This window comes from Ceratotherium simum, chromosome 12 (assembly GCF_057802395.1).
Source record: "Ceratotherium simum simum isolate JZ-2026a chromosome 12, ASM5780239v1, whole genome shotgun sequence".
Classification (NCBI taxonomy): domain Eukaryota; kingdom Metazoa; phylum Chordata; class Mammalia; order Perissodactyla; family Rhinocerotidae; genus Ceratotherium; species Ceratotherium simum.
The window spans coordinates 29152654-29165356 of record NC_141911.1 but is presented as its reverse complement, the minus strand read 5'-3'; the positions used below and the strand labels follow the sequence as shown (position 1 = coordinate 29165356).

General features: G+C 36.3%; 1 protein-coding gene across 15 annotated transcripts in view; it reads left to right on the top strand.

The window, feature by feature from the left end:
- The window catches only part of GRIA2 (glutamate ionotropic receptor AMPA type subunit 2), a 156846-nt gene that overhangs the window by 77276 nt on the left and 66867 nt on the right, over window positions 1-12703 (top strand). For 14 of the 15 annotated variants that reach the window (XR_015553800.1, XR_015553799.1, XM_087437486.1 and 11 more), the window contains exon 3: window positions 7919-8158. Coding sequence is in view for 13 of the 15 variants with exons in the window: in XM_087437486.1 (XP_087293612.1) it covers window positions 7919-8158 (240 nt within the window). In the remaining 2 variants the exon portion in view is untranslated. Of the gene's footprint in view, window positions 1-6906; window positions 6998-7918; window positions 8159-12703 lie in introns of all 15 variants that reach the window. The other variant, XM_087437487.1, reaches the window with a different exon arrangement.

Below are 12703 nucleotides of genomic sequence, written 5' to 3'. Positions count from 1 at the left end.
TAATAAGTATAGAGGAACATATAAGTATAACGAAATAAGTATAAGGAAATAAGTATAAAGAAATATATTCACAGAAATGTTTTCTGTGGTATATTAGTCTACTCTGCAGAAAATTGGTAATGAAGGAGGAGGTGTCAATTGGTATATTACCGAGACATAACCTAAAAATCCCAGAAAACTTCTTATGTTAGAAAGACAAAAGTGAGTTGAAGATCAGTAAATATTTAAAGGAAAATGGGAATATTTGATGAATAAGGGCCACTCAAAGAAATAGCCAATCTTGCTTTCCTCTCATTTCACATCATACAAGAGTCACTAAAAATTATTACCTGTTATTTATTGTTTGTCTGGAATTGGCTATTAGAATCTGCATGTATTTTAGCAGTGCTCTTATTCATGAAACAAATCTATTTTTCTACAGATCATCTATTTTTGTGAAGGAAATAAAACATAATAGATAGTATTGATCTTATACTTTAAATGGGAGTTAATTAATTTAAAAGGATGCTTGGTATTATGCTCTAGGTTGTTAGTTTATGTTCTATTTCTATTTCTATTTCTAAAAAATAGAGGAAGAGAGAACTCTTCCAAACACATTTACAAGGCCAGCATTACCTTGATTCCAAAACCAGACAAGGATACCACAAGAAAAGAAAATTACAGGCCAATATCCCTGACGAACATAGATGCAAAAATCCTCAACAAAATATTAGCAAACTGAAGTCAACAGTACAGTCACGCACCACATAATGATGTTTCAGTCAATAATGGACCTCATATACGATGGTGGTCCAATAAGATTATAATGGAACTGAAAAATCCCTATCACCTACTTACGCTGTAGCCATTGTAACATCATAGTGCAATGCCCTACTCATATGCTTGTGGTGATGCTGGTGTAAACAAATCTACTGTGCTGCCAATCACATAAAAGTATAGCACAGAGCTAGCCCTGATGGCTTAGCAGTTAAAGTTCAGCGTGCTACACTTCAGCGGCCCAGGTTCAGTTCCCGAGCATGGAGCCACACCACTCATCTGTCAGTAGCCAGGCTGTGGCAGTGGCTCAAGAAGAAGAACCAGAAGAATTCACAACTATACACAACTATGCACTGGGGCTTTGGTGGGGGGAAGGAAAAAAAAAAAGTAGGAAGATTGGCAACAGATGTTACCTTAGGGAGAATCTTCCCCTGCAAGAAAAAAAGATGTCATTAAAAAAAAAGTATAGCACATACAATTATGTACAGTACATAATACTTTATAATGATAATAAATGACTATGTTACTGGTTTATGTATTTACTGTGCCTTTTATTGTTATTTTAGTGTGTACTCTTTGTACTTAAAAGAAAAATAGTTTACTGTAAAACCATATGCCGTGTTATGTTAGCAGCAGCCTTATATATCTTGTGTTTACTGCATCTCTTGATTGCATAATTTTCTCTTGTACTTGATTTGATCTCGTATTGCTTTGTTCATTATGGCCCGTAAGCATACAAAATCCATAGCTAATGTTGCCAGTAAGTGGCCACATCAAGTGACTGACCTATAAACAAAATTAAAAGTGACTAAGGACTACGAAGGTGGAATCAATGATGGTCATTTCTCGACAGTCAGGCAAGTCCCATTCCACCATAGCTACCATCTTGAAGAATAAGAACAAAGCGTTGGAAGCCGTTAAAGGATCTGCTTCATTGAAGGCAATCAGACTAACAAAAAATTGAGAAGGACCTATATGAGACATGGAGAAACTTCTAATGACCTGGATTGAAGACCAGACACAGAAATGTATCCCTCTGAGCACCAAGACAATCATGGCCAAAGCAAAAAGTTTGTTTGCGATGTTGAAAGGAAAGGCTAGACCCAACTATGATGTTGAATTTACTGCTAGCTCTGGGTGGTTTAAATGATTTGAGAATCGTTATTCATTATATAATGTGAAAGTGAGGGTGAGTCTGTGAGTTCTGATGTGAAGGCAATGAAGAATTTTTGGAAACTCTAGATTAGCTGATTGTGTAGGAAAATTACTTGCCAGAGCAACTATTCAATATGGATGAATCTTCCCTATTCTGGAAACAGATGCCTGAAAGGACTTTCATCCATAAAGAGGCCAACTCAATGCCAGGTTTCAAGGCTTTTAAGGACAGAATAACAGTCTTGCTTGGTGGCAATGTTTCAGGCTTCAAATTTGAAACTCTTTGTGATCTGGCACAGTGAGAACCCCAGGGCCTTCAAGCATATCAGTGAGCACACACTGCTAGTGTACTACAGGAGCAATAATACGTCATGAATGAGCCAGCTTCTCTTCCAACATGCCCTCCTAAATTGCTATGCCAGTGAAATTGAGAAGTACTATTTGGATAATAACATACCTTTCAAGATTTTGCTTATTGTTGATAACGCTCCCAGACATCCTCCTTTTATGGGTGATCTTCATCCCAATATCCAGATGGTGTTTCTCTCTCCAAACACCACCTCTTTGATCCAACCAATGATTCAAGGAATTATAGCAGCTTATAAGGCCTACTACCCAAGGAGAACATTTGCTGGCTATTGCTGAACCTGAGGAAGACACTAATGCAATTCTGGAAGGATAACAACATCTCTGACTGTATCAAGAACCTTTCTTGGGGGGCCGGCCCCACGGCTTAGCGGTTAAGTGCACGTGCTCCGCTACTGGTGGCCCGGGTTCGGATCCCAGGCGCGCACCGACGCACTGCTTCTCCGGCCATGCTGAGGCTGCGTCCCACATACAGCAACTAGAAGGATGTGCAACTATGACATACAACTATCTACTGGGGCTTTGGGGGAAAAAAAGGAGGAGGATTGGCAATAGATGTTAGCTCAGAGCTGGTCTTCCTCAGCAAAAAGAGGAGGATTAGCATGGATGTTAGCTCAGGGCTGATCTCCCCCCCCCCCCCAAAAAAAGCTAGGCAGGAATAGAAAAAAAAAAAAAAGAACCTTTCTTGGGCTTGGGATGATGTCACTAAGGAGTGTACAAATGGCATCTGGAAGAATACGCTCAAGAGGTTCGTCCATGACTTCAAAGGATTTTCTAAGGATGAAGAGGTTGCAAAAATCAAGAAGGCTGTGGTTGAGATGGCAAACAACTTTACCTGGCTGTGCATGAGGATGACATTGAGGAGCTCCTAGAGGGGGTTCCTGAGGAACTGACTAATGAAGAGCTGTTGGAACTGGAATAGGAACTCATCCATGAAGAAGAGGAAGAGAAAAGGAAACTGCAGGAGAAGAAAAAGAAGACAAGCCCCCAAGAAAATTCACAGTGAAGGATTTAGCAGAAGCTTTTGTAGACCTCAATGAGCTCCTTAAAACATTTGAAAACAGGGACCCAAACACCAAAACGTTTTTATTAATAAAGAGGAAGGTTCATGGTGCATTATCTGCTTGTGAGCAAGTCTATGATAAAAAAAAGAAACCAAGCAAACCACCATAGAAGTATTTATGGAAAGAGTGACACCTCCTCAAGAAGAGCCTCAGGCAGGGCTTTCAGGAGATATTCCAGAAGAAGGCATTGTTATCATAGGAGATGACAGCTCCATGCATGTTATTGCCCCTAAAGACCTTGCAGGGGGACAAGATTTGGAGGTGGAAGACAGTGATATTGATGTGATATTGATGACCCTGACCCTGTGTAGGCCTAGGGCTAATGTGTATGTCTGTGTCTTAGTTTTTAACAAAAAAATTTAAAAAGTAAAAAGAAATGAAAATTTTTAAAAATAGACAAAAGATTGTAGAATGAGTATATAAAGAAGGAAAATATTTTTGTTCAGCTGTACAATGTGTTTGTTTTAAGCTGTCTTATTACAAAAGAGTCAAAAAGTTAAAAAAATTAAAAAGTTTATAAAGTGAAAAGGTTATGGTAAGCTAGGGTTAATTTATTAATGAAGAAAGAAAAATATTTTTTATAAATTTATTGTAGCCTAAGTGTCCGGTGTTTATAGAGTCTACAGTAGTGTACAGTAGTGCCCTAGGCCTTCACATTCACTCAGCACTCACTCACTGACTTACTCAGAGCAACTTTCAGTCCTGCAAGCTCCATTCATGCTAAGTTCCTTATATAGGTGTACCATTTTTTTATCTTTTATACCATATTTTTACTGTACCTTTTGTTTAGTTACACAAATGCTTACCATTGTGTTACAGTTGCCTACAGTATTCAGTACAGTAAAATGCTGTACAGCGTTGTAGCCTAGGAACATTAGGATATACCATATAGCCTAGGTGTTTAGTAGACTATACTATTAGGTTTGTGTAGGTACAGTCTATGATGTTTACACAACAGTGAAATTGCCTAACGACACGTTTCTCAGAACATATCCCCATTGTTAAGCGATGCATGACTGAACACGAAAAGGATCATACACCATGATCAAGTGGGATTTATTCCAGGGATGCAAGGATGGTTCAATATGCGCAAATCAGACAATGTGATACAGCACATTAACAAAATGAAGGATAAAAATCACATGATCTTCTCAATAGATGCAGAAAAAGCATTTGACAAAATTCAATATCCATTTATGATAAAAACTCTCAACAAAGCAGCTATAGAGAGAACAGACCTCAATAAAATAAAGGCCATATATGAAAGCCCACAGCCAACATCATACTCAATGGTAAAAAGCCAAAGCTTTTCCTCTAAGATTCGCAAGACAACTCTTACCACTGTTATTCAACATAGTATTGGAAGTCCTAGCCAGAGCAATTAGGCAAGAAAAAGAAATAAAATGCATCCAAATTGGAAAAGAAGAAGTAAAACTGTCAATATTTGCAGATGACTTGATATTATGTATAGAAAACCCTAAAGAGTCCATTAAAAAAACTTTCAGAGCTAATAAACAAATTCAATAAAGTTGCAGGATATGAAATCAAGACACAAAATCTGCTGTGTCTATACACTAATAATTAACTATTAGAATAAGAAATTAAGAAAAAAATTCCATTTACAATTGCATCAAAAAGAATAAAATACCTAGGAATAAGTTTAACCAAAGAGGAGAAAGAACCTCCATACTAATATCCATAGTGGGTGCACCAATTTACATTCTGTGTAAACTGTGTGCTGAAAACTGCAAGATATTAATGAAAGAAATTGAAGATGACACAAATAAATGGAAAAGTATTCTATGCTTGTAGATTGGAATAATTAATATTGTTAAAATGTCCATACTACTCAAAGCAATCTACAGATTCAATGCAATCCCTATAAAAATTCCAACATCATTTTTCACAGAAGTGGAACAAACAATCCTAAAATTTGTATGGAACCGTCTAAGACCCTGAATAGCCAAAGCAATCTTGAGAAAGAAGAACAAAGCTGGAGGCATCACACTCCCTGATTTTAAACTATATTACAAACCTATAGTAATTAAAACAGTATGCTACTGGCAGAAAAACAGACACATAGATCAATGGAACAGAATAGACAGCCCACAAATAAACCCATACATATATAGTCAATTAATTTACCACAAAGGAGCTAACAATATACAATGGGGAAAGGACAGTCTCTTCAATAAGTGGTGTTGGGAAAACTGGACAGCCACATGCAAAAGAATAAAAACTGGACCACTATCTTACACCATACAAAAAATTAACTCAAAATGGATTAAAGACTTGAACTTAAGACCTGAAACCATAAAACTTCTAGAAGAAAACATAGGCGGTAAGCTCCTGCTATAGTCTTGGTGATGATTTTTGAATCGGACACCAAAAGCAAAAGCAAGAAAAGCAAAAATAAACAAGTGAGACCACATCAAACTAAAAAGCTTCTGCACAGCAAAGAAAACTATCAACAAAATGAAAAGGCAACCTCTGAATGGGAGAAAATATTTGCAAATCATATATCTGATAAGAGGTTTACATCCAAAATATATAAAGAATTGATATAACTCAATAGCAAATAAAACAAACAACAGTATTAAAAAATGGGCAGAAGATCTGAATAGACATTTTTCCAAACAAGACATCCCAATGGCCAACAGGTACATGAAAAGCTGTTTTACATCATTAATCAGGGAAAGACAAATCAAAATCACAATGAGAGATTGCCTCCTACCTGTTAGAATGGCTATTATCAAAAAGACAAGAAATAGCAAGTGTTGGAGAGGATGTGGAGAAAAGGGAACACTTGTGCATGCTGATGAGAATGTAAATTGGTGCACCCACTATGGATATTAGTATGGAGGTTCCTCAGAAAATTAAAAACAGAACTACCATATGACCCAGCAATTTCACTTCTGGGTATTTATCTCAAGAAAATGGAAACACTAACTTGAAAAGATATATGCACCTCCATGTTCATTGCTGCATTATTTACAATATCCAACATATGGAAACAACCTAAGTGTCCATCGATGGATAAATGGATAAAGAAATTATGGTATATATGTATACAATGGAATATTGTTCACCCATAAAAAAGAATAAAATCTTGCCATTTGCGACAAAAAGGATGGACCTTGAGGGCATTATGCTAAGTGAAATAAGTCAGACGGAGAAAGACAAATGCCAGATGATCTCTCTTATATGTGGAAACTAAATAGAAACAACCCAAAAAACCAAGCGCACAGATTGGTGGTTGGCAGAGGTAGGGGATGGGACGTAGAAGAAATAGGTGAACTGCTATTGTTTTTTTAGTTAAAAAAATTAGAAAAAAATTATTCTGTTATATTGTGGAGAAGTGAGTGGAAGGGGCATAATTAGATGAAGCAGAAAAGTTGGGTGAGTATTCCAGTAATGCAAGTGAGAAACACAGCATTATCCATTAGTTAAGAGCATGGACTCTGAATCCAGACTGCCTAGGTTTTAATACAGCATTTGTCACTTAATAGTTGTATGACCTTGGGGTAAGTCACTTAACCTCCCTGTGTTTCTGTTTTCTTAACAGTAATTTGGGAATAATAATAGTTCCTACCTCAAAGGTTATCATGAGAAATAAACAAGTTAATGTACAGAGAACATGCAAGGCATAAGGCAAGGTCAGTGAACTAGGATGGTTGGAATGGAGATAGAAATAAGTGGACCACATTTCAATATATTTAGGTGTTACAATGAACATGACTTAGTGATGGTCTGACTATGAGGGAGGGAGCGGGAGAAGGTAGTGTCATATGCCATTCACTGAAATACAAATATTGGTAGAGGATAAGGGATTATGGGCATTATGGGGACTTTCAAATGAAATATAATATTTTTAAGAATGATAGTCCTAAACCAACATATTTTGGTAATATTTTTTGTTTTGTAGGGAGTAGAACATATGGGGTAAGTTAAGTCCACAGGAAAGGTTAAAATTAGGAGTTCTGAGCTTCATTTAATTGCTGCTTTTCTGAGTGACCCAAGGTGAGGGATATCTCTTTGCCGTGATATGTCTGTTTATATATGATGCGAGTCTTGCATCCATCTTCTCTTAAAGAGTTTTTAGTCAGCATTAAAACTCTTCAGAAGCACTCTGACCTCTAGTATGAAACCATCATAAACACAAGAAGTCCCTTTAAAAGAATCAGATATTATAGGGAATGCACTATTATAAATGTGCATAAATTCCAGATAACTGCAATTTGTTCTTCTTATAACTAGTGATTTTTACTTGCACTCTTTTTTCATGGGGGTGTCCTAAAATATGTTTACACTTATGTAGCTTGTTAAACAATAATGTATGTATTTTCTTATACCTAGAAATTCTTATTTTTAATGCTTTGTAATTCTCTGAATTCCTCAAGTAAAGTGCTAAGGAAATAAGTGCTCATACATTTGGTGGATCTTTGATATAAACTCTATATTTCTTTCAATTTGTTGATTATTTTGTGTTTTATATAAAAGGGCATTAAGTTTCAAGCAAATCCATGTGATTGTATGCCAATTTCAATGCTTTATCCTTTCTATTTTTCCTATTCTAGTCTGCTCCCAGTTTTCAAGAGGAGTCTACGCTATTTTTGGATTTTATGACAAGAAGTCTGTAAATACCATCACCTCGTTTTGTGGAACGCTCCATGTCTCGTTCATCACTCCCAGCTTCCCAACAGATGGCACACATCCATTTGTCATTCAGATGAGACCTGATCTCAAAGGAGCACTTCTTAGCTTGATTGAATACTATCAATGGGACAAGTTTGCGTACCTCTATGACAGTGACAGAGGTAAGTCACAATATCCCTATCTCTTTGTAATGGGTCAAATTCAATGCCTACACTTGACACTTATATGTGATGTTATAAAGCTACACAGCTGTATGCAAGTCCAAGAGTCACTTGGTTTAATTTTGCTATGTAAATGAGTAATGCAATTAGAAACCTGGGAAATATATTTAGAGTAAAACAAAAAAAAAGTTGTGAATGTACCATTTACAGATATAGACTGTGTCAATCCAATGCCCAAATGTTCAGTTGTAATGTTAAAAGCACCTTTTGGCGTCAGTAGCTGAGACCCTATCATGACTATGTTACAACTCAAGGTGAGTGATGTGGCTGCCTTGAAAATTGGTTTAAGTAAAATTTGAATAAATATATAAATAAGACCTACAGAAATTTATAGTTATTAAATATTTTCACATGCAAAAGTTTTATCAGGCAGGGACAATTATTATTAACCTTGCTTTAAAATGAGATTCCTGAATCTCAGAGAAGTTAAAGGACTAGTTCATGATCACCCATGTGTGGTACAGCTGAACACAGATCTTCCAACACCAGACCTATGCTTTTTTCACAATTCTGTGTAATTGTTTATGATGAGATGTTTTTGATTAGCATGCCAATTAGAGTCTTGGCTCATTATACTAAAGGTTTTGTGTGTGTGTGTGTGTGTGGTGGGATGGTTACTTCCTTTGTGTTTCCCATATCCCTTGTTGGAAAGTTTAGTAATAGCAGACCTGCCTGACTTACTTGTTATAGAATCCCAGATGTTCTTAACCATTCCTGGGTCCATGATTCAGCTTCAGTCGGTCTGTGTACTTCCTAGAATTGTAGGAACATTTTGTGCACATGTTCATCTTTGTATTTTTCTAGAGAGAGTATCCATAACCCAACTCAAAAAGATTGAGAACCACTTTTGTAAGAGTACCTAAGTACCAAACTCTGCTTCCTTCAGCAGCTTGCTTCCCGGAGTATTTAAAGGTTCAAATGAAAACCAGACACCTGTTTCCACCGAGAGAGGCACCTTTTTAACCCGCAAAGGCAGACAAGAAGAGAGCCAGCCGTCAGTCCATTCTCCGTTGATCAGTTTGTAGTCATTTACTGCAGCAGTCCCCAGTCAGGAGTGCTTAAGCAAGGTGTCTGATTCCCTTCCCTGTCCTCCCAGTCCTGGGAATAACACTCAGTGGAAAAACCAGTCAGCACTATACAAGCTGAAAAATTTTGCTATGTTAACAGCTTTTTCCCCCCTGCTTTGAGAATGGAGAGCTTTTCTATTCCCGTGGGGAATGAAAAACTAAAACAGAACCATTTAAAGTAAATATGGATTCCAATGTGCTGGATGATTCTGAAGCATACTTCTTATTAATGTGATAAAAAGGCTCATAAAACTGATCTTATTCGTAGTATTTCTGCTTGCTCTCTGCTAAGTCCCTCAGTCCTCTCTTCTGTGAATAAAGCTAGCCTGAAATTTGGGAGTATTCTTAATACCTCTTTCACCCTTGCATCCTATTGATGTGATTTCTACCACCTAAATGTAGTATATCTCTAAATGCTCTTCTGTTTCATCGTCATCACTCCACGCCAAGCTACCATTATGTGTTCATTCTCTCATCTCTCCATTTCCACACTTCTTTATTTTTAATTCATTTTACACAAAGTAGCCAGAATTTTTAAATACTTTTCAATGCTGTTGTGAACACATCACTTCCTTACTTAAAACACTTCAATGGCTTCACATTATAATGAGGGTAAAATTGAAAATTCTTAACATGACTTTAAGGTCTTTGAAGTATCTGGTTCCTGCCAATTCGTACCATTGCCCTACTCACTCACTAAGTTAAATCCATCTAAATAACCTTTCCCTTTTTCAGATGCACCAAATTCTTTCACCTTAAATCTCTGCACATGTCTCTAATTCTTTCTCCTCCTTCACATCTCAGTTTATATGGTGTTTCCACAGAAATGCATTTCATGCTGTTATTCTCTCTCAGAGCAATCTCTTCTTTTCCAACATAATACTTATCACAACTTGCAATTAATAGTGGTGTTCATTCTTTCATCCAAGAAGTGCTATTGAGCTCCTACTGTGTTCCAGGGACTGTGTTAGTCACACAGGCTAAGCATTATGCTATTTGTTTAAGATCTAGCTATAAGCCCCAGGAAGGCAACGCCCAGGCAGTATCCAGTACACTGGGTGTACAGCTTTTAACTGTACACACAGTACTTAAGATAATGCTGGAACAGAGTTGATATTCAATAAATAGGGTTAATAAATGAATGAGTTAAGCGTCTGTGCATTTTAAGTTTGAAATGATATTAGAACCTGAATCTTGCTTGCTAAATCGAAGGATCAAAAGATGGATTCTCTTTACTGTTTGACAAAGTTGAAGGTGGCATTTTTAGTTTAAGGACATACTTCCCCATCACTATGACTACCTCTAGTTGAAACTGAACTTTTGAGAAATTCAAATAGACAACAGCTGACATAAATAGAAAAAGAGAAACTCTAGTATTTGAAGAGAGATACTGAAGAAGGAAAAGCTCTGGGAAATGATCGGGTGAAGATGGATGGATTATGTACTTGTGAAAAGAACCTGAGACATTTTTAAATGACTTTATTAATACTTTAGAAATATTAAATGAAATTGAAGTGATGAGATAATCTCCAATTATTAAATTATACAAATTGATTTGAGTTCAACTGCGTCTGTTGAGAGAAGAACATCAAAGTAGAGTTATACTGTTAAGTAATTATATATTAAAGCCAAAAATGACCTTATGGATACATTTTTAAGGTGTTATCAAAGAGCTGCTCATGTTTTAATATGAGTATTATTATCCTGGCCTTTCATCCGAAACTATTTTCAGAGATAAATGTGTAAGACTCTCAAAATATTGGCAAAAGGCTTGACCTTTATGTAGTGTTCTACTTGACTCATGGAAATGGAATTTTTGCTATCTGATTGTTTCTGATTAATGTCTTAATTTATATAGCTTTGCCATCATATTACATTTTTACAAGTTTATTCATGCATTTGTCATGTGACTTGGTTTCTTTCCTTTGGTCCTTAACCCATTTCTCTTACATTTCAAGGGAGCACTCCTTATTTTAATGTTACATGATTTGAGAATGTGTCTGTGTTCCCTTTATCTGTATTATGCATGCTTTTAAAAATAGATTCTATGATTCCATTTTCTCAACTTATATCTCTAGATGCCTCAATTTCAAACAATATGGTCTGTTCTTGATGTGGCACTCTCTTCACTTTCTGGATTGTGTGTTCTTTTTTCCAGTTTTTAATAATCTTTTCTGAAAATCTAGATCAGATAAACATATTGTTAAATTTTAATTTCTGAATATATAAATTGATGTTCTTTTGAACAGCATGAGGCCCAAGCATGAAAATGGCTCTCCCACGTTCTGCCATGAATATGAGCTAGATGAAAAAGACATAAAAAATTATTATGCTTCTTCATTGCACTGCTCTTAATTGAGACTGCCAGTTAAACCATTCCTGCTTCCGGCTGTCCATCCAAATGCTGAACAACAGGGCCAGGAGACTACATCCCAGCTGTAAACAAAGAAGGACATCGATGCATCCTGGTCTTTGTACAGATCATCTTTGACTATTTTAAGTTTACTGGTGAGAGGAGTGCTGAAACTGTTCAGTTGGTGCCGTGTGACCTTTTAGGATGCTGGTGTCTTCTCTTTATCCAAGCCATGTTGCAGCAGCCTGCCACTCTTTAATGACCCAGTACCCTTCCTAGGATCTGCATATTATTACTTCATAGGGAGTAGGTAGATAGATCTTCAATACATTTTGAACTATAGAGTAATAGGGTTACCTATGTTAATGCATTAAATATAGTTTTATCTTTGGATATATATGTACTAAATTTGAGCCAGGACTTAATCAAAAAGTGGTTTATATTTATTGGTTCAATGTCAATAAGATAAGGTAATGCAATAGGTAAAACCAGAACTAATGCTTTATATCTTTATGTCTTGGTTTTAATTTTGAGCCATACTCTTTGTCCCCTGAAGAGAAAGCACTTTGATTCCAGTTCCAAGAAGACATCATGCATAGAATAAAAATGCTTCCAAATTGTAAATTTCTTTTCAGATGTTCCTGAGAAAGTCAATGAGGGAAATATATGTTAACCTAATCTGGCCTAGGCATGCTGCCATGATTTAGTGATCATAAATATTAATTTTTATGCCTGAAAGATGAATAAGGGCAGTGAATTTTAAATGGAGCAAAGAAAATATTTTTAAGAAGAAAGACATGGTCTGAATGAAATATACCTATTTGCAGTAATCATTTTTAGTCCCACCCATTAATGTGCAAACTAAGACATTTAGACTTCACCTGTTTTTAGGCTGATGACTTTTTGATAACTCTCTCACAGTATTATTAACACTAGCTCAAGATGAGACTGTGAACTACCGCTAGTAACACTTTGAGAGAGTTTTAGGGAGATTATCAGCTTACAAATAAGTTATACAGCTAAAACTAGTCTGGTAACAATCAGGCACATGAAGAAGTAATGTAA